This window comes from Macaca mulatta, chromosome 12 (genome assembly GCF_049350105.2).
Source record: "Macaca mulatta isolate MMU2019108-1 chromosome 12, T2T-MMU8v2.0, whole genome shotgun sequence".
NCBI classification, from domain to species: domain Eukaryota; kingdom Metazoa; phylum Chordata; class Mammalia; order Primates; family Cercopithecidae; genus Macaca; species Macaca mulatta.
The window spans coordinates 105,818,372-105,839,478 of record NC_133417.1 but is presented as its reverse complement, the minus strand read 5'-3'; the positions used below and the strand labels follow the sequence as shown (position 1 = coordinate 105,839,478).

Genomic DNA, 21,107 nt, shown 5'->3' with positions numbered 1-21,107 from the left:
AGTGAGGTTCAGAAATAGGTGCGGTGTGCCCAGTAATTGAAACCAGGGAACATACTGCCATATTCCGGATCTGCTGGCCTGCCAGACTCCTCAGGTGCTTCAGGAGGGCTCGGTACGTCTGTGTTTTCTCCTCTGGCAGCTCAGCTATCCTCTCAGCCAAGATGTCCTGCGTCTGGGCCAGGCTGCAGCCAGCGCCTATTGTCAGTCCTGGAAAGCAACTTGTTTTTACTAGTGACATAAGAGGAGCAGCCGAATTATAATCATGGCACCAGGACCTCAGTGTTTGGCCAGTGCAGTGAGTATCCACATTGGCTCACAGAGAATCGCTGGGAACTCAAAAACAGCACAGATGCCCCACTCCCAGATTAATTCAATTAGAATCTCTGCTTTTTTTTTTTTTTTTTTTTTTTTTTTTTTTTTTTTGAGACAGAGTCTCACTCTATTGCCCAGGCTGGAGTGCAGTGGTGCAATCTTGGCTCACTGCAACCTTTACCTCCCAGGTTCAAGTGATTCTCATACCTCAGCCTCCCAAGTAGCTGGGATTACAGGCACCTGCCATGGCCCCGGCTAATTTTTTTTTTTTTTTTTTTGAGACAAGAGTTTTGCTCTTGTTGCCCAGGCTGGAGTGCAATGGCGTGATCTTGGCTGACCGCAACCTCCACCTCCCAGGTTCAAGCGATTTTCCTGCCTCAGCCTCCTGAGTAGCTGGGATTACAGGCATGTACCACCATGTCTGGCTAATTTTGTATTTTTAGTCGAGACAGGATTTCTCCATATTGGTCAGGCTGGTCTTGAACTCCCGACCTCAGGTGAGCCCCCTGCCTTGGCCTCCCAAAGTGCTGGGATTACAGGTGTGAGCCACCTTGCCTGGTCTGTTTTTGTATTTTTAACAGAGATGGTGTTTCACCATGTTGGCCAGGCTGGTCTTGAACTCCTGACCTAAAGTGATCTTCCCGCCTTGGCCTCCCAAAGTGCTGAGATTACAGGCGTGAGCCACTGTGCCCAGCCTGGATCCCTGCAGCTTTTTAAAAGGTTTCAAGGTGTTTTTACACAGCCAGAGTGAGATCCCCTGGGCTGGTCCACACTCTTCTTTTGATACACACAAGGAAATAGAGGCTAGAGAGAAGGAATGACAGCAAAAACTTGCAGGTGGCAAACCTTACTAGAATCTTCAATGATCTCCTCCTGACTGATTGTGGTGAAGCTATGTAAAGTTGCTTTGTGATTAAGGGAGATAAATCGGATAGCATTAAAATAAGGCAAAGGTCATTCAATTCCCCAGGTCATTGTCTAAAATCTATAATGCTTTGATTTCAGGTTTTGCACCCGATACTCAAAATCTTCAACAATCAGTTTTGTGAGGGTCACTGGTCAATTGGCTCATGCAAGGAGCTGCCCCAGCCATTTATGTTGAGCATTACTGGGCATGAGGAAGGGGGCTCCCTCATCTCTATTACTTCCCTGGAAGGGTCCAGGGAAGTAATGGAAGGATCCAGGGAAGTAATGGGAGAGTATCTAGCAGGATTGAAGTAATGTTATTTGCTAACTGGCAAGGAAATAATTCAAAATTTCAACACCCTTTGGAGCCATAAGTTGTGAGGATTGGCAGGATATTAGCATAAGCTTCAGGGTTTTTCTTCAGTAAGGATGAAAGGGTTCAAATCAGTCTTCAAAAGAGAAGTAGTCACCCAAACCCCCAGGAGATGAGTTAGGCAGCCTTTAAAAATTAACCCTTCACACCCTGGGGTTTGCAGAATGAAACGCTAATGTAGAGTGATTTGACATTACTAGCTAGGCTGGTTCTAATTGCAGTTAGTCTGTTTTTATCAGTTTGGGCTGTGATTTATCTCTTGTTGACTAATCTTTGAGAATATTTCACCCTCCTACATAGCTGTATTTTATCAATATTAAGAATGTACTTGGCATGACACCTCCCCCACCTTGCCAGCATACTCATGCAACACCCCGCTGCCTCAGTAATCTCAGCTAATTTAGTTGATGAGGGAACCATGAGCTGCTCCTTGTTATCCTTATGCTAAACAAATCTAAACTATCCCTCCCCACTGGAATGTCTCAGCCTGGAGTTCTCACCCTGTTCTTGTTTTAGCGTCTCCTAAAGTGCACTCTGTAACAGGGGATCTAATTTCATCCCATACCCATCAGTGATGGTCTGTTGCTTCCTTATCACAGGTTTCACTGGAGCCTGTTCTTTAACTTCTGGAACATCCTGGCCTGCCTTCTCTTTGCAGGAGTGCTAGGAAAACCAAGCTTTTTTTTTCTTGGTCATACAATTCCTTCTCCCTCAGGAGAAGACCCAGAGCCTCATTAGTAGGGGAGAAACCAGAAACAAAAAGACATAATTATTATTAAGGTCAGAAGCATCACATCGACTAGCATCACCACCTCTTATTTGACATAGATGGAAGAGGGCAGCTCAACCCCAGTGGGGACTGGTCTGCTCTGTTGCCTGAATTCTCATAAGAGTTCAAACACAGTTTGAAGCCAAATAATTCCACTTCCATTGCACACATCACCACCTCATCTCGTGCTAGGCACAACACACCTTCTGCCAGGCTATACTGAGAACATTCTACTTACTGTGGTTCTATTCGTATTTTATTCCATCTCTGGTCACAAAATCTATCTTTCTTCCAATGCAAGTGAAAAGAGCTTTAACTTTGATTCTCAGAAAGGGCATTTCAGTGGAACTCCGTGCTTTTCAGGGTTCATGGGTCTATGGGATGAACATGCAATGACTTTCTGGATACTAACGATTTTGAGAAATCAAATGTATACTGAGCCAAACATGTAAGTGATATGGTTGAGAATGCAAACTTTAAACAAATGTTTAAGTTAAAATTACAGCTGTGCAACAATGTATTTCCTGGGTGTGCTGGTGGGGAACACATCTGACTCCAGTGCACCCCACCCCAGCCAGTGTCTTTCACTCATCTGGGACTTAGGAAAAGTTCGAGAATCATGGAAACTTTCCTGCAAGCCACTAGAGGGTACTCATGTTTTAATTTTAAGAGCCCTAAAGGAAGGTGCATTGTTTGTTTTAGCTCTGCTTTGGCTGCAGAGACCAAACTGAGCAGTCAACTCACACAGCTAATTGGACAGGCTCTGTGGTGGACCTGAGGGGTGTAATGGCAGTAACAAAAAGAGTGCTGGCCAGGCATGGTGGCTCACGCCTGTAATCCCAGCACTTTGGGAGGTTGAGGTAGGAGGATCTCCTGAGATCAGGAGTCCGAGACCAGCCTGGCCAACATGGTGAAACCCCATGTCTACTAAAGATACAAAAATTAGCTGGGCGTGGTGGCAGGTGCCTGTAATCCCAGCTGCTCAGAAGGCTGAGATAGGAGAGTTGCGTGAACCCGGGAGGTGGAGGTTGCAGTGAGTCGAGATGGCGCCACTGCACCCCAACCTGGGCAAAAACAAAAAACAAGAAACAAAACAAAACAAAAGAGTGCTGAATTGGGAGTGTCCGTCATCCAACTGATGGACAGCATCTGCCCTCTCTTGCTATCGTCCCATCAAAGTCTCATTGCAAATTTATTGTCTGGGGCATCATGGCATTTTATAGGCAGGTAACTGCAAGGTCCTAAATGATATTATTTGGATACTCCTATTCCCCAGAAAGATTTTGACAGTAAAGTTTCATGGTGGGGATGTATTTAAATTCATTCCAGTTATTCTTCATTTTTTAAATATGCAGAAGAAGACAAACAGATGAGGAGGTTCTGAGTTATTTGGCGAGTGTTAGTTTAGTGCAGGGTATCACCTCATTGACATCCTACTAAAAACACCAGGAACTCACCATCACTTGTTTTTGTCACCATACTCAGCTCAGAGATCCTTGCAGGAGAGAGGAGAACTGGATGAAATTGTCTTTGAGATTTCATTGCAGGTCCTGAAGCATAGAGATAGTTAGGAAAGGGACAGTTATTTTAGAGACAATTAGGACAGAGAAAATGCTTTTTTTGGGGGGCATTAACATTTTCTTTTTTTTAAAGTGGAGATGGGTTTTTGTCATGCTGGCCAGGCTGGTCTCAAACTTCTGACCTCAGGTGATCTGCCCACCTCGGCCTCCCAAAGTGTTGGGATTACAGGCATGAGCCACTGCTCCAGGCCTTGAAATTTTCTTATAAGAGATTCAGATACATTAGAGATTGACAGGAAATGTGTACAGATGTGAAAGCAGTGGTTATATACTCCTGCCAAATAAATTTATGCATGTATGTATCTATTTATGCACTCACTATGTCCATATAAAATAGGATAAGATGCTTTTTTTTTTTTTTTTTTCCTGAGACGGAGGCTTGCTCTGTCACCCAGGCTGGAGTGTAATGGTGTGATCTCAGCTCACTGAAACCTCTGCCTCCCAGGCTCAAGCGATTCTCCTGCCTCAGCCTCCCAAGTATCTGGGATCACAGGCATGAGCCACCGCACCCGGATAATTTTGTATTTTTAGTAGAGATGAGGTTTCTCCATGTTGGTCAGGCTGGTCTCGAACTCCTGACCTCGGGTGATCTACCCGTCTTGGTCTCCCAAAGTGCTGGGATTATAGGCATGAACCACCGCACCTGGCCAAGATGCTTTTAAAAACACCCCTGCACATAGTTACCAGGAGACATATAAAAGAATATTTGTAATGCCAAAACAAACTGTTCTCCAGCAATATAATGGATGTCAAATTGTTCCACGTTCATATGATGGAATACAGCACAGCTACGTGCAACAATATGGATGCATCTCAGGTCAAGTATGTTGAACAAAAAGCAAATTGCAGAAGAATAATACCCTGGGATTCTTCTTATTATTGGGAGTGGGAGACCTTGTAACCTGACTTCCGACCAGAGGTCAGGACTCTCCCTCCAGTCCATTTATGTGAAGTTCAAAAATATGCAAAGCTAAACAACATATTGTTTAAGGATTCAAATATATGTGGTAAAACTATAAAAATAAGGAAGAGAATGACCAACACAATATTCAGGCTAATGAGTACCTTCAAGGAGGAAGGGAAGGAAAGGGGATGTGGCTTGAGAGGGCCCACAGGGGTCTTCAAAGTTCTTGGTAAAGTTTGTGTTCTTAAAGTAGATGTGGGTGGTAACTGAGTGTGCACTGTATTGTTAATATCCCTATAAATATTTTATAAAATTCTACTATATTCATTCAATATTTAACAAAAACAAAAAAGAACAAGACAAAGTAAATGATAAAAAACCCTCTAGGCCAGGCGTGGTGGCTCATGCTTGCAATCCCAGCACTTTGGGAGGCGAGGCTGGTGGATCACCTGAGGTCAGAAGTTTGCGACCAGCCTGGCCAACATGATGAAACCCTGTCTCTACTAAAAATGCAAGAAAGGCTGGCGCGGTGGCTCACACTTGTAATCCCAGCACTTTGGGAGGCCAAAGTGAGCAGATCATGAGGTCAAGAGATCGAGACCATACTGGCCAACATGGTGAAACCCCGTCTCTACTAAAAACACAAAAATTAGCTGGGTGTGGTGGCAGGCACCTGTAGTCCCAGCTACTTGGGAGGCTGAGGCAGGAGATTTGCTTGAACTCGGGAGGTGGAGGTTGCAGTGAGCCAAGGCTGCGCTATTGCACTCCAGCCTAGGTGACAAGAGCGAAACTCCATCTCAAAAGAAAAAAAAAACAAAAAGCAAACAAACAAAAAACCCCCACAAAAAACCCTCTAAAACATTCCTCCCACACCTCTGGGGTCCAGGGTATATGCACATCCAACTTTGGAGAGCACTGGCTTTATTATAAAGGATGAAGTTTTCATCCCTAAAAAGTAGTTTCTGTAGACTGAGAACAGAGTAAGGGACAGAAAGTTCAGCCCAGCATTAAGGGTGGAACGAAAACTGGGTAATCACTTACCCAGTGAGGTGTTGCCCACAACGAGAGGGGCCTCGGGGTGTTTCACTTTCAGCTCCAGGAGATCCTTGAGGGTCCCAGGAGAGATCCAGGTAACTCTCTCTCCATAGAAGGTCAGTGTTCGTTTTTCTGGATTCTCTGCCATCCTCTAAGGGCAAATAGCAAGTATGTGTGCCCGTGTGCACGCCTGTCCTCCTGGCTTATCCAAGGCCTCCGCTGGAGATGTGTTCCTCTACAGAGATGTCAGGGGTTCTGGGGTGCATTTGCCCAAAAATATACTCACTATACCCATTGGCTAATGCCTGAATTTTCATAATTGGATGGCTTTTTGGGGACAAGTAACAATATAAGCTGGCACTTGTTATTGAGCATTCAGTGTGGATTAATTTAGCATAATGTAGTCTTATGGCTTTAAAAATCGTAATTACACTAGTGCTCCTAAATTAATATCTTCAGCCTGGCTTTTTCCTCTGAAATCCAAGTTCATATCTCAATAAGTACTTGACGTTACCTCTTAGATGTGTAATAGGCATCTCAAATTTAATATGTCTCTTGGACTGGCTTAGAATTATAAAGATAAAAAATTAATATGTCAAAAACTGAGCTCCTCATATCCAATCCCCTTCCAAGCCCCCAAAGAGAAACCCCCAGAAAGAAAAACCCCCTGTTCCTCCAGCGGTCTTCCCCATCTCCGTAAATGGCCATTCCATGCTTCCAGCTGTCCAAAACCCTGGCGTCAGCCTTGACAAGCGTCTCTCCCTTCCATCCTCGCAGCTTATCCACCAGCAAATCTTACTGGCTTTTCTTCCAAAATACATCCTGAATCTACTCGCTTCTCACTCCTTCCACCCGAGCAGACTGGCGCAGCCACCACCATCTCTCAGGATGCCGTTAGTCCCCTGACAAGGTTCATGCTCCTTCCCTTCCCCTCTGCAGGCCATTCTCAAAACAGCAGCCAGAATGATCCTGTTACCACTTGAACTGGAGCACGCCCCTCCTCTATCCAGCCTGTTAGTTTCTCACCCCACACAGAGTAAAAGCCGAGCAGCATGAAGTCCAGCACGGTCTGCCCCTGACAGCTCCCTGGCCTTCCCCTCGCTCACTCTGCCCCAGCCAGGCTGGACCACGCTCTGCCTCTGATCAGGCCTGGTGTTCTCCTGCCCTTGGGGCCTTTGCATTGGCTGTTCCAACCGCCTGGATTGCTCGCCTCCCTCTTCAGCTGGGAGGGCTGGCCCCCTCACTTCCTTCCAGACTTTCTTCAGATGTTATCCTCTCAGAGTTTTATTTGGGCAGGATATCTAAAATTGCAACTCCATGCATCCTATCTTTCTCTGCTTTATTTTTTTTCTCCTTAATACTTCTCAATCTCTAACAGACTATATCCTTTCAAAAATTATTTATTATTTTTTGGGAGGACAGGGCCTCACTCTGTTGCCCAGGATGGAGATCAGTGGCATGAACTCGGCTCACTGCAGCAGCCTTGACCTCCCAGGTGCAAGCAATCTTCCCACCTCAGCCTCCCAAGTAGCTGGGACGACAGGTGAGTGCCACCACAGCTGGCTAATTTTTTGTAGAGACTGGGTTTCGCCATGTCTGGCTGGTCTCTAACTCTTGGGCTTAAACCATCTGCCTGCCTTGGCCTCCCAAAATGCTGGGATTACAGGTATGAGCCACTGTACCCGGCTCATACACACTATATCTTCTATCTACTATTTTGCTTATTGTCTGCCTCTCTCACCAGATTACAAGCTCCTTGAGGGCAGGTGTTTTGTTAGTTTTGTTTCCTGTTCTATATTCAGTACCTAGAACAGTGTCTGGCATGTTGCTGGATGGATAAGTACTGGTTGAATGAATAAACAAACACATTAGAACCCCTTCAGAAATCGGTGTTTGATAGAATAGGACTGCTGCATTTCTGCAAAGAAACACGCTGATGGGAGGAAGGCTGAAAGGTAGGGGCCTCTCCTGGAAGTGTTCCTTGGGGTCAGTATGCTGGAATGGGCCAGAAGACCAAGGAGAAGCTTAGCAGTGCTGTGTCTCATGGACAGCCACTAGTGACACATTCCATGATGAGAGAAATGAAGAAATCATTTACAAAACAGCCGTAGCGGAGGCTTCAGGGAATGTGCCAGGGGTCAGGCAGGGAGTGGCGGGGAGGGAAGCAGGCATCTTCATCTTATCAAACATTTTCACAATTTGACAATTTCATGGGAAGGAAAATGGAGGCTTTATAAAACTGAGTTTATAACCAATGATATTTAAACAAGTACATAAAATATCCAGCTTGTCTTACCAAGAGTTCTGGGGGAAATATGAGCTCCTGGGTTGGGTCCAAGGATTGAAACTCCTCTTTCGCAAATAACTTCGTGCAAATCTTTATAAAAGGAAGAAACAGATGGCTCTGTCAGCCCAGCTCCATTGGAAACAGCCTTGTAATTCTTTATAGGAATTAGGCAACATGAACGTAGTGATAACTCTCCTAGTCTCCCTGGACAGCGAAATAGTTCAAATCAAATAATTTAAAATAGGAATCTTATTTTAAGAGAAATACTGATTTGCCACTAATGCAACACTAAAGAAAAGAGTATTCTATGAAATACTACAAAGAGTATTCTGGAAAACACCAAGACAGTCTATGAAAAACTATGAGAGGTTAAATAAATTAGGGAAATCCTCTCCATTGTGCCCCACATGCCCATGCATAAGCACACACACACACACACACACACACACACACACACAGTTTGACTTTAATAACAATAGTTAACATTTATTAAGTGCTTGCATTCCAAATGCTTTTACATGTAATTTATTTAATCTTCACAATAGTTGTATAAAGAAAGTAAATTATCTCCATTTTACCCTGTAGGAAACCAAAGCACAGTGAAAAGTTACCCAAACTGTAATCCTGTCTGGATCAGATCTGTTTTAGCTTTGGAAAACACTTCTTGCCAGAAGAACATTCCTGAAGAGGTAAGGAAAACAGAGAGAGAACTGCGGAGCACAGAGGTGGACGTGGGTGTGCTGGAGAAGAGAATATGCAGGCATGAAAGGTAGACAGATCAGGGTTCACTCACTCGGAGGTCAGCACTCTAACCTTTCCAATGGAAAAATCCTTAACCTCTCTAAGGATTAAATGAAAATAACCCATATTTTGAAGGGTAATTGTGATAATAGGTAAAATGACCTGACATTTGTCCAACACTTCCCCTCCTTTTCTATCTCTCTGAGGTTTTCCCAGGCTCCAGAAAAAAATAAAAACACTTGTAATTGTTCCTTGATAAGGTTCTTAGTAGGGCCATAGGTTAGGCATTTCAGGGCCACATCTGAATGATCTGTTTTTGCGTTAGTTGGCATTAGCAGTATAGAGAGTGCCTGAGGGCAATAATGTGGTATATATCTAACACCTAGAAATAAGTTTGTGCCCGGGAATTAAAATATATAAAAAAAAATAAATGAACGTTGAGAAATGAAAAGTTTTCTTAAACAGATTCCAGGCCAAGACTTAACGGCTACGTAAGTGGAAGATCTTAACATCGCTTAAAGAGAAGGGGGAGCCGCTCGGGCAGAAACCTGGCCTCACGCAGGTCCAGTCTGGTGGAAGAGAAGGGTCTTCTCTGACGCTGCCCATTAAGGCTATGCAATTGCTTTGTGTCCATGCTCACCAAGCAGCCTTCTCATTGTAATTTGGCTTCCTAGTGTGTTTTCCTACAGGGAAAGGATCTGTGACTCAGTGACGGCAAGATCCACTTTATAATTGTGTTTCTCTTCATAAATGAATATGGGGTTCATTCCAGTTTAAATGTCATGGTCTTTTGAGTTTGATTAAAGTGAGTCAGGTAGTCCCTAGAGCCCAGTCATTGCCCAAATAAAATTCCCGAGACCACAAAACTGAGAATTGACTTTAGGATGTATTGACCCCAGCAAAGCACTGATCCTCTGTGAAGCGGCTCTGAGGGGTGAAGCCCCCTCCCTTGGGCAGCACTCCTCTGTGTCACAGCACACTTTCTTCAGACCCAATTAAGGTGACAGTGGGAGCCAGGAATGGGAAAAAGATATGTGTGAAGGATAGAAACACACAGGTTTGTCTATGGTCAGCTCTATGCTCTCAGATTTCCTCGCTTACTGGGAGCTGATTCTGTATTTTATCCTGTATTTCAAGTTCTCTAAGTAATATCTTTAAGAATTTGGCAGTGCCGTTTTTTCCTGGAAAGGAGCATCTCTCAGACAGCAAAGCCAGAGACTGGAATCTTTAAGGCTGGACTTCCTGGCTGGGGGGCCACTGACTTGTGTGTGACTGTAGACGGCTCCTCAGCCTTCTGGGGCTGCAGCGCCCTCTGTCTACAAAGGAGGAGACATGACAGAAGACAGCTCTGCAGGGGCAAGTACAGAATTCACCTCCACCTGAGAATGTGGCCCATCCAGAGTCGGGGGAAGTGCTTTGTTTCTGATCTGAGTGTTTTTGTCTTCCTGTTGTCGCAGCCTTTCTGACTATGAAGGGGAAAATCGGAGTGTGGGCTTTGATCACCACTTGCCGCAACTCCCAGAGAAAAAGAGCTTTATTTGCACATGCGCTTCGGACAGTTGTAAGCAGAGAATGACCATTAGAACAAGCAAGCACAGTTTCAACACTGGGTCGGCATTAAGCAAGACTCACAGTGAGCGGACAAAACAAACGAAAGGACTCACCTCATTTTTCTTGCCAAGTGGGGAAGAGTCATTTTCTCCCCAATCCAAGCAACATTTTCCCGTTCCTTTCTGTTGACAGCTATTTGACTCCTAAGAAGGTGAAATGCCTTAGATTAAAAACTTTTGAGTAGGTAAATGGGAATGTGCCCTGAAAAGTTGGCAATTTAAATGAGACTTCAGACTTTTTAAACCACTGTGGATGGTTTCTGTTGGAACACCGATAATCACAAGGGCTTTCTTTTTTGCTTATTTTAAAAAATAATACATATAAAGGGCTGGGCGCGGTGGCTCACGCCTGTAATCCCAGCACTTTGGGAGGCCAAGGCGGGCAGATCACGAGGTCAGGAGATGGAGACCACCCTGGCTAACACGGTGAAACTCCCGTCTCTACTAAAAATACAAGAAATTAGCCGGGCGTGGTGGCAGGCACCTGTAGTCCCAGCTCCTAGGGAGGCTGAGGCAGGAGAATGGTGTGAACCCGGGAGGCAGAGCTTGCAGTGAGCTGAGATCGCACCACTGCACTCCAGCCTGGGCGACAGAGCGAGACTCCACCTCAAAAAAAAAAAAAAAAAAAAAGACTAATACATATAAAGCATATAAGTTACAAAATTTGATAGGTAATATATAAAATATATAATATAAAATGATAATATAGAATATAGAGAAATGTAAAAGAAATAAACTATCATGACCCTATTCCACTGATAATGTTTTCACATTTGGGATTGTATTAGTTCATTTGTATAGTACATAGTATATGAACATTTTTGTCCATTACACGTACAGCTTTGTATACATATATGAATTTTTAGGTTAATTCCTAGTGGAAAATTAATTGATAGATGCTTTGCAGGGCAATAATAATTTATAAGAGGAAAAAAGAAAACCGTTTTAGAAACCAGATCTCCCAGACATTTGGGATGTGGATGGTGCTGTCTGGGGATGAGTTGACAATTAGTTTTAAAGCAGGTTTCCATTTGCCCGCTCTTTCGCTTCCCATTTCTTCCAAACTAATCTCTTGTATCTTCTTCCTTGAGTAAGTTCTCCTAAGTTCCTAGCATGATACTTTCTTCCAGACACTTCAGGTCTTTGTCTCTACTTAAATATCTTGAGCTGCCATCTTTTCAATTTTATTCAAGAGCAAAAACAGCTGGGCCAAGCAAGCAGCACCTCTCTTACTCAAAGCTCTGAGAGCTTCCATGGTGCACCGTGAACCAATAATGGAAAAAGGCAGTCATCTCTTTGCCCATTTGATATTAGCCTTGTGTATTCCCTCTGAGACTGGGTTGCTTTACCCACTAAAGTCCTGTGAGACATGCTGGCTACCAGGTGGGGTGGCTGACCACATTTTTGCTGTTATCCCCAGAGTCCGTGTGCTTGGAAAGTGGATAATAACATCTATATCCACAGGCAAAGATGCTTCCTTTAACCTTTTTCGTTTGTATTTCACAAGTGCTTTTTCACTCTGCACCAGCCATTTGCTGGGCTTACAAGCTATTTCATTTACTTCTCAGCGTGTTACCTTTGGCTCCCTCACGTAGCAGTAGACATCTGGGAAATGCATGTGCAGGTGACCTGCCTGGTTCTAGGACATGGGACACACCTCCTGGTCTACTTCTGGGCCCACCTCTACGATTTGTGGAGCCTCAGCAAAGAGTGCAAACAAAGGCCCCCAGCCTGGTGCCTGCAGGCCTTCTCCTCTACCCTGGCTCTGTTGCATGCTGTGAGGGGCCTGAGACTGCAGCATGAACAGCCAAGCTCAGTCCACTCCCTCCACAAACAGCTGCTCCTTGGCCACCCTCTGACCTAGGCATGCAGACACTGCTGTTGCCAGGCTGACTAGACAGACTCAGATAAGAGGCTTATGTGTGGTAACAGTGGGGTCAAGGCCATCCATGGAGAATGATCTAGAACAGGGGTGAGGTTTCAGGTGGGCAAGTCATCTTGGTGCCATGAACTCCCGAAAATCACTGGAGAAGGACCAGAGAGGGGCCCTATAAAGTATGGGGTCCCCCTTTTTTGGGCCTAAGGGCTGTACTTCCCACATTCATCCTGCCCTCAGCACAGAACCACCAGATGTGCCTGTCTGGTCTCCCTGTCAAACACTATTCACATGTCAATGATGTCCTCAATGATAGCAGTAACTATTTGTGGAACTCTTACTAAGTGCCAAGCAAGACTTATGTGATTTTCTCGAGATCCCAGTGAAGAATCCCCATTTTGTAGAGGAAACTCCCTGTGCTCTTGTACTTGGAGTGAATTTTGGGTTCCACTCTACATATTCAGCTTCTTGTCTGCTCACAACTTCTCAACTGTTTGGGATTCTGGAACTGACCTTGCCTCACCAAAGCAAACTCCACCCCCTTGCATCCTTTGTCCCCTTGGGTTTGCCGAGGCTCTCTGACTTGCCTGTCCAGATGCTTTGCTGAACTAGTTACAGAAAATGTCTGGACAGCTGGTTGGATGACCTGGCTTCCCTCTGTGGTTTTGATTGGACAACATCAAAGGTGTTGCAACGTTCCCCCAGTCCTCAACAAAAAGCTAAAACTTTTTGAGTTGGTTGGAGCTAACTCACTAAGTCTCCCTGATAGTCTGTTGAGATGGTCTAAAAAATTTTAATTCCTCTGTCCCTGGCCTTGATCAGCTGTCATTGTCATTCTTGCTGCATAAGGCGTCCCCACAGTCACCTACTCACCATGCAGAAAGTCCTTCCACTCTCAAGTATTGGCCGATACCCAGTGCAGCGGCATAGATTACCTAATCAATCAGAGAAGAAGCATGGTTGTTAGTAGGCTTTGTATTTACTGGCTTCTTTTGAAAGTTAAATAGATCTAGCCTTTTTTTTTTTTTTTTTAAAGGGGTCTCACAACGTTGTCCAGGCTGTATTCAAACTCCTGGTCTCCTCCTACCTCAGCCTTCTGAGTAGCTTGGGCTACAGGCATGCAGCACTGAGCACGGTTCCCAACATTTTTAAAAAGGGTATTTTAACATCTGCCAAGTGGTTTAATGCTTTATTCCTCTACTTGGAATATTATCCCGCCCACTACCTCAATTCCAGTTTTATTCTTTGTCTTAAAGATGATAGCCTAGTTGGTGAGCTCACTTGCTTCATCTATTAATTTATTAATTCAATGTAGAGCTATTGACAACTCTATTTCAGATACTAGGTAAGATAGCGGGGATCCTCAAACAGAAAACCTAGGCAGTTTCTAAGGCCCTGATATACCATCATGACTTGGATGGTTTGTCAGTGATGCTCCTCAGTTGCTTCTAGACAATTACATCAGAATCTCCTGGGGGCATTTTAAAAAAATGCAGATTCCTAACCCTGCTCCAATTCTCCTGAATCAACCATTTAGGGGTGGGCCCAGGAATCTGCATTCCAGACATCTGCAGGTAATTCTACTGCATGAACTTTCCGTTCTATTGCTGTTTCATGTAATAACATTTGAGAGCCTCAGGTTTCCAAAGATGAAGGCCTAGGGGGTGGGAGTGAAAGAGAGGTTCTAGGTTTCCAGGTTCGAGCGGTCCTCCTGCCTCAGCTTCCTGAGTAACTGGGATTAACGCAAGCATCACCATGCCCGGCGTATTTTTGTTTCCCTGTGTTGGCCAGACTGACGGGGTTTCACCATGTTGGCCAGGCTGGTCTTGAACTCCTGATCTCAGGTGATCTGCCCTCCTTGGCCTCCCAAAGTGCTGGAATTACTGGCGTGAGTCACTGCGCCTGGCCCATTTCTGCTATTTTAAGCCCAGCAGTTTGTGGTCCTGAGTTAGGGCAGCCCTGAGAAACTAATACAGGCCCTTAACAAAGGAAGCCAAACAAGTCACTGGATAGAAAATGGGGTGTTAAGTGGGTGGTGTGGAGTGTGCACACTGTGCTAGTTCTGTGCAGGCCATTCCAAGCACATGCTCTGATAAGCAGGGAGCAGCTTGGCATTCTCTGCACCTGGGTGCTGTAGCTACTTTAGAACCAACTGAAGCAGAGGCCTGAGAGGGGTTAGGATGACATTGGGGGTAGTGTGGAGCAGTTTCTGGATCTATCCAGAAACACACTTCCCACTTGGCCCCTGGTTGGGGCGGTGGGGGTGGGGTGGGTTTTCTCTGTTTAGACTTTACCCCCCAAGGCTTCCGTGAGCTGCTCCTCCGAGGGCTGCGGGTGGTTCCTGAGCAGTGTGTACATGGACATCACCATCCCAGGGGTGCAGAATCCACACTGGGTGCCGTGGCTCTTGGCGATCCGCTCCTGGAAAGACACATGAATGGTTTCAGCCGTGCCTTCTCGCTGCCAGCAACTCTTACCACACTGCACAGCCTGCAGTTCCCTGGCAATGGTAGAACCCACTCCCTGAGCAAAGGTACCCTTCCCTTTGATCAGACTCTGCCCGTGTTCCTTTCCCTAGGCTGCTCCTGGAGGAAGTGGTTCAGAAGCAATGTCCTATGATAATCACTTTCCAAGGTCAAGGGCTCAAATCCTTCTAATTGGGAATTAGTAGCACGCATCCTCCACTATCAGAGCGCAAAGAATCCTCTGGAAATCAATAAGTATAAACTGAGTGTGTGGGAGTTTCAAAAATAGTTTTCTTGACTACCTCTGCATCTTGCACAACTTATTTCTATGAGGCTACCTCTTTCTGATTGACTTGGAGACTGTTGAACTCACTTTGCTTTCTTCCTTAAATTCTTCTGTGTTGGCACAAAGGGAGCTCTCCTTTCAAAGGTCTGAGATTTTGGTCCATGTCCTGGGTCGCTGCCATTTAAAGTGTCGTCCATGGACTAGCAGTATTGACTCCACCTGGGCTCTTACAGGAAATGAGGAACCTGAGGCTCCTGCTTCAAATCTCTTTACTCAGAATCTGCATCTTTAACAAGCTCCTGGGTGAGTCTTAGGCGCATTAAAGTTTGTATCTAAATCTGGAAGCCCTGCTCTAGATTGCAGAATGTAAGGTAATCCTAGGATTTGGGTTTATCAACCTTGCTGTGAGCATCCTCTCTGCCCTCCTACTAGACTCTGGTACATTCTGCTGGATCGTTTGTCTTTGCCCATCTCTTTGGAGTTCATTCTCCAAGGAGATCATGTAGTTAAACCCAGAGGCCCTCTGGGCTCCCCCTGTCTAGAAAGACTCAGTGTTGGTTAATCTGGTCCTATGACTCCCAAGCTTCTGTGACAATGTCAGAGGAATCGTTGTGCTCTCTGTCAACACATGTCACATTGCTCTTAAATCCAACCTCTTTGTTCCAGCTTCAGGTTAAGATTCAGAGAAGCAATTGTTGCCATATTCTGGTGAAGTTTTGGATTCCTCTTACCCCAATTCTAATTTTACTCCTAAGATCTCTGCACCACAGGAAATAATCCTAAATTTTATTCTGTTAGCCTCAGAGACATTTTATTCTATGTGTAATATTCTTTGTATAGTACCTATTCCGGACCATTAATCAATACTTCAATAATTCCGCTTCTCATTCAAGCAGAAAAAGTGAAAAAAAAAAAAAAAAGATGATTAATCAAATGTGGATGGAGTTTTCAGTTTTCTTTTAAATCACTTAACAAATGTTATTACCGTGGTCAATAGGCATCCAAAGCTTCTGCTTATCTGATCACAACCTAGAAGCCTCAGGCAGTACAGCCAACACAGCATTTGGCAAAAAGATAAAGTTAAGAAGTGAGAAAATGAGGATGTGTTCTTACCTGTACAGGGTGAAGCCTGGTTTTGATGCTTCCAACACCTTCCACGGTGGTGACAGCAGCTCCATACAGAGAGCAGATGGGCATCAGGCATGCAGTGACAGAGAAGTGTCTTTGTATAAGAAACACAAGGAGAGTCAAGGGGAGTAACACAGTCCTGCCTCATGGGGAAGCCTGGCACCAGGAAGAACAGTGGAAAACCTCCAAATCCCATCATGGAGCTGAGGGGATGGGGAACTGGGGAGGAAGAATTTACAGTCCTCTCTGCTGACTCTGCTGTCTGTAGGAATAGGGATCCTTAAGGTGAATCTGGGCATTCTGAACTTCAGAAACAATTTCCAAGCCCAGAACAGACCCACCCGGGAGTAAGGGAATGAACTTGTGTCACTAGGAGTGTGGCTGGACTTCAATAGTATTCACTGGGGCATTGACTTCATAACAAGCAAAAGGTTTTATCTACATGGACACATTTGGGAATTTTTTGCTTCCTAATTTAAAACTCTCTGGATAAGGTCATTCAACAGTGTAGGATAACCTGTGTTCTGAAGCCATCTCTTGATTTGTTGGGCCAATGGACTTGGGAGAACCCCAACTTCTAGAATCTGGTCCTTAATCTTGGCCCAGGTCCTTGCTTTGTAGTGCTGGTCCAGCCCAACTGTAGAAAGGGCATTAGCTGCTGGTGGTGGTGGCTCATGCCTGTAATCCCAACACTTTGGGAAGCTGAGCCGGCAGATTGCTTGAGATCAGGAGTTCGAGACCAGCCTGGGCAATATGGTGAAACCCTATGTCTACCAAAAATATCAAAAAATTAGCTGGATGTGGTGGCAGGCACCTGTGGTCCCAGCTACTGGGAGGCTGAGGTGGGAGGATCACTTGACCCTGGGAGGCAGGGGTTAGAGTGGGCCAAGATAGCAACACTGCACTTCAGCCTGGACGACAGAGTGAGACTCCACCTCAAAAAAAGGGAAAGAAAAAGCATTAGCTTCAGAGCCAGAAAGTGTGGAGTTCCAGTCCTTGTTCTATAGATTACTAGTTGTGTGACTTTGAACAAGTCCCTTCATCTCTTTGAGTCTCAGTTTCTTCATCTGTAAAATCAATGGCTGATCTACATTGGGGTTTCTTAACCTGGGGTGCATAGATGGGCCTTGGGGGATCTCCCTGAAATGGTGTGTAAAATGTAGTTAGTTTATGTGTTATCTGAGTAGACGGCTCACAGCTTTTATTGGATTATTTAGAGCAGTCTAAGATCCGTACACAGCAAGAATCTAAGAACCTTTCTTAAAGTTGTGAGCTAAGAACACGAGCAAGACACAAAGTACTGTCCTGGCTTCTGGGCTGGGATACCTTATCTTCCTGGACACGGGGTCATGCTTGGACACCATCACGGTGCAGGCGCCGCAGCCTCCTCTTCCACAGGCGTACTTGGTTCCTGTGAGGCGTACTGGAAGGGGCGCAGTCAAGGAAAAGATGCCAAGGAGAACATTTGCTTTCAGTATAGCTGCTCCCTAGGGGGTCACTTCTGAGGAAGGTCTTTTGGCGGGGTGAGTGCAGGTCTGAGAAGCCGTTCACTTCCTTCCGGTCTTAGTTTGACACTTGGCGTATTAACCTCTCCCTGCCTGTTTTCTCACAAAGAGGGAGAAGCATGTTGCCATGCAGGGATGGCTATCTCCCCATTTTCCAAGAGAAGCTGAAAAATCTTGATTTTAAAAAATATGAAATTTTCCAATTTCTAAACATCAACAACCAATTAAAAACCTTGGGCTTTTAAACAAAACTTGTCCAGAAGCCGATTTCATCAATTAGTAATTTCTGTCATTTGTTTATTTTTTGTTCTCAGAGAACTGAAAGATCCATATTTTAATTTGCCAATTAAAATATGTTTGCTATTAAGAGGATCTATATTCCAGAATATGAAATGGCAGGGAAAAGCTAGGGTAAGAAAACACATGTAGGGAAAGGAAATCTTTCCCTGTGATACAGGTTCTCACTGAATCTGGAGAATTTGGTTTTGAAAAAGGGCAGGGCAAATGCAACACAAGCCTCTATTACATAACAAGCCTGGTGGGGCTCCGGAAAGCCTGTAAGGGAATTGTTAGTGCTGAATTAAAGAGCTTAGCTTCTATTTCACTGTACTATCGACACAGGAAACTCCGGGGAAACTTCATCCTCTCCAAAACAGCCCGATTAACCTAATAGCCTTAAAACCACGGCCAAAAGCAAATAGAGAGGAAGAGCCAAGGGGGCTGACTATTTGAATGGAGAGATTTGATTCATCCTCATAATTCTCAGCTGGCCTAACTGTTAAGGCAAACACAGACACAGCCAGGACTTTGACAAAAGGGTCCAGTTCTTTCGTAGGAAGGTCAGCAGAGTCCCTTCTGGGTCCACATTCCTCTCCATCACCTGTGTTGGGAACAGAAGAGAGGTGATTATGGGACTTGTATCCGTGACCCCGTGGAACATCTTCAAAGCCTGTTTGATTTAGGGATTAGGGTATAATAGGCCTGATTTCGTCTGCACCTGTTTTTTTGGTGCTCTGAGGGCACGTGACGTTCACACATGTTAACAGGACAGAAGACTCACAGGGCAAGTGTGGCAACAATGCTGTGATAGATGAGTGAGCCGGGAACACTGCTGTGTAAAGATGCCTCTGGGAGGGTGTTATTCATATTTGCTCCACTATCTATTTTTGTGGAATCTTCCAATTCGGTCTTGAAATATTTCAAATCTAGGAGGGACTTGGATTGTGTGCATGTGTGTGCGTGTGTGCATGTGTGTGCGTTTATGCATGTGTGTGCCTGTGTGTGTGTGTGTGCATTATGTGTTTGTGTGCACGTGTGTGTGCATGTACGCAATGAAGGGTCCTGTAGGGAGGCAAGCTGGGTAGGCAGAGATTCTGGCCCCTCTGAGATCCCTCTGGTTGGGAATACATTTGCCGCAGCAGGAGTCTGAAGAGTGGTAGGAAGGAAGAGGAGACAGAGAATTGCTGCTGTCCTGGGGAGGCCCTGGAGCCTGCCACTCCCTCAATAGCAGTGGGGCCAGCGGTGAGATTTGATGTTCCAGCTCAGGACCCAGGTGGCCCTGGTGGACACTAACATCCCCAACTCCTTGAAAAGTGGAGGTTTGGCCTGGTGCGGTGGCTCACGCCTATAATCCCAGCACTTTGGGAGGCTGAGGCAGGTGGATTACTTGAGGCCAGGAGTTCAAGACCAGCCTAACCAACATGGCGAAACCTTGTCTTACCAAAAATACAAAAAAAAACAAAAACAAAAACAAAAAAGGGCCGGGCATGGTGGTGCATGTCTATAATCCCAGCTACTTAGGAGACTGAGGCATGAAAATCGCTTGAACCCAGGAGGTGGAGGTTGCAATGAGCCGAGACTGCACCACTGCACTCTAGCCTGGGAGACAGAGCAAGATTCTGTCTCAAAAAAAAAAAAAAAAAAAGGAAAAGGGGAGGTTTTAGGGGTGTCCTGCGAACACATCTAGTCATTTTGTTGCGTCGGAAGAAAGGAAGATACAGTGAACTATCCATGTTAGGGTCTTCCTTTCTCCCCAGAAGGAAGACATAAAGTTTTGTAGATCTCAAAGAATTAAAAAAACAAGGAAGATGCATCCAAGTTGGGATGTTAAAATTCAGCTGCTTTCTGGATCTCCAGGGGATCCGAATCAATGGAAGAAGAGGCCGTTGTCTGCCTGCCCCTAGCCCCACTGCTAATCCTTTAAGCACATGGATTGAGAGTGTGGTTGGATGAGTTATTTTTATTTTTATTTTTTTTTGAGATGAAGTCTCGCTCTTGTCCCTCAGGCTGGAGTGCGATGGCGTGATCTCGGCTCACTGCAACCTCCGTCTCCCGGGTTCAAGCCATTCTCCTGCCTCAGCCTCCCGAGTAGCTGGGATTACAGGTGCCTGCCACTGCGCCCGGCTGATTTTTGTATTTTTAGTAGAGACGGGGTTTCACTGCGTTGGCCAGACTGGTCTTGAGCTCTTGACCTCAGGTGATCTGCCCTCCTCAGCCTCCCAAAGTGCTGGGATTACAGGCGTGAGCCACTGCGCCCTGCTGGATATTTCTGTTGTGTGACTGACTCCCACCCCTACCACACCGTCCTTGCATTTCTTCTAACCCCTGACTTATTCCCTGCTCTGACTGCAGCTACTTCACTCTGGGCTCATGGCACAGAGGTGATGTGGGGTGGAAAGTAGAGGAAGGAGCCTCCTCTGGCTTTTGAGTCTCCAAAACCTAGGCCAGTGGGTCAGGCAAGTAAGGACTCAGACCCTCGAATGACAGTTTTGGAAGAACATATGGCGGTTGCTGGTTACGGAGTCTGCATACAGCAGTGTGGGTCAGAAGGGCATTGATAAGAACTTTAAGGCTCCTTTCTTGAACTAAGCTCTGGGGTTGGGGGTAGACAATGACCAAGTCCTGGGGCTGAGGGTCCTTGAGGCAGAAGTGACAAGACCCCAGAAAAGCCCTATGCCTTGGGGGCTGCAGAATGGTTCATTTGAGAGACAGACAGGGACTCAGGAAGCGAAGGACCTGCAGAGGGCACTAGGGTTAACTAGGGGCCTGCGTGGCTGGATGGTGAGGACTGGAGGGAGGATGCTGGGACAACTGGCAATGGAGAGTCCCTGCCCTTGTTATACAGGCACCAAAATGGAGCTTAGCTACAACCCAGGGAAAGCAGGGGACTCCAATCGACTGTGAGGACATTTTAGCCAATTCTGTACAATGAGGACTCAACAGAAAAATTAAGCTGATAAACAAACAAAAAAAAGGTCCCATTTCTTGTCCTCCTAATTCTGAGGATCAAGACGTGTCACCAGATAAAGTGTGTCCATGAATCAGGCCTGG

The 21,107-nt window shown here is 45.5% G+C and overlaps 1 protein-coding gene and 1 long non-coding RNA gene across 8 annotated transcripts in view; one reads left to right on the top strand and one right to left on the bottom strand.

Annotated features, from left to right (window-relative positions):
• AOX2 (aldehyde oxidase 2) overlaps nucleotides 1-21,107 on the bottom strand; it is a 78,404-nt gene that overhangs the window by 56,868 nt on the left and 429 nt on the right. For 3 of the 6 annotated variants that reach the window (XM_077956367.1, XM_077956366.1, XM_077956365.1), the window contains exons 1-4: nucleotides 6,679-6,893; nucleotides 5,886-6,030; nucleotides 3,818-3,910; nucleotides 56-207 (exon numbers count right to left, since the gene is read on the bottom strand). In XM_077956367.1, the coding sequence (XP_077812493.1) occupies nucleotides 56-207; nucleotides 3,818-3,910; nucleotides 5,886-6,030; nucleotides 6,679-6,759 (471 nt within the window). In that variant the 5' untranslated portion in view covers nucleotides 6,760-6,893. 6 annotated transcript variants of the gene reach the window in all.
• Nucleotides 7,285-15,739, top strand: LOC144333452 (uncharacterized). Of its 2 annotated transcripts, XR_013402108.1 has the most exons (4): nucleotides 7,285-7,422; nucleotides 8,752-8,855; nucleotides 10,077-10,263; nucleotides 10,365-15,739. It is a non-coding gene; the product is annotated as an uncharacterized LOC144333452 (long non-coding RNA). The 2 variants fall into 2 exon arrangements; XR_013402107.1 differs by having other exon boundaries at nucleotides 8,752-10,263.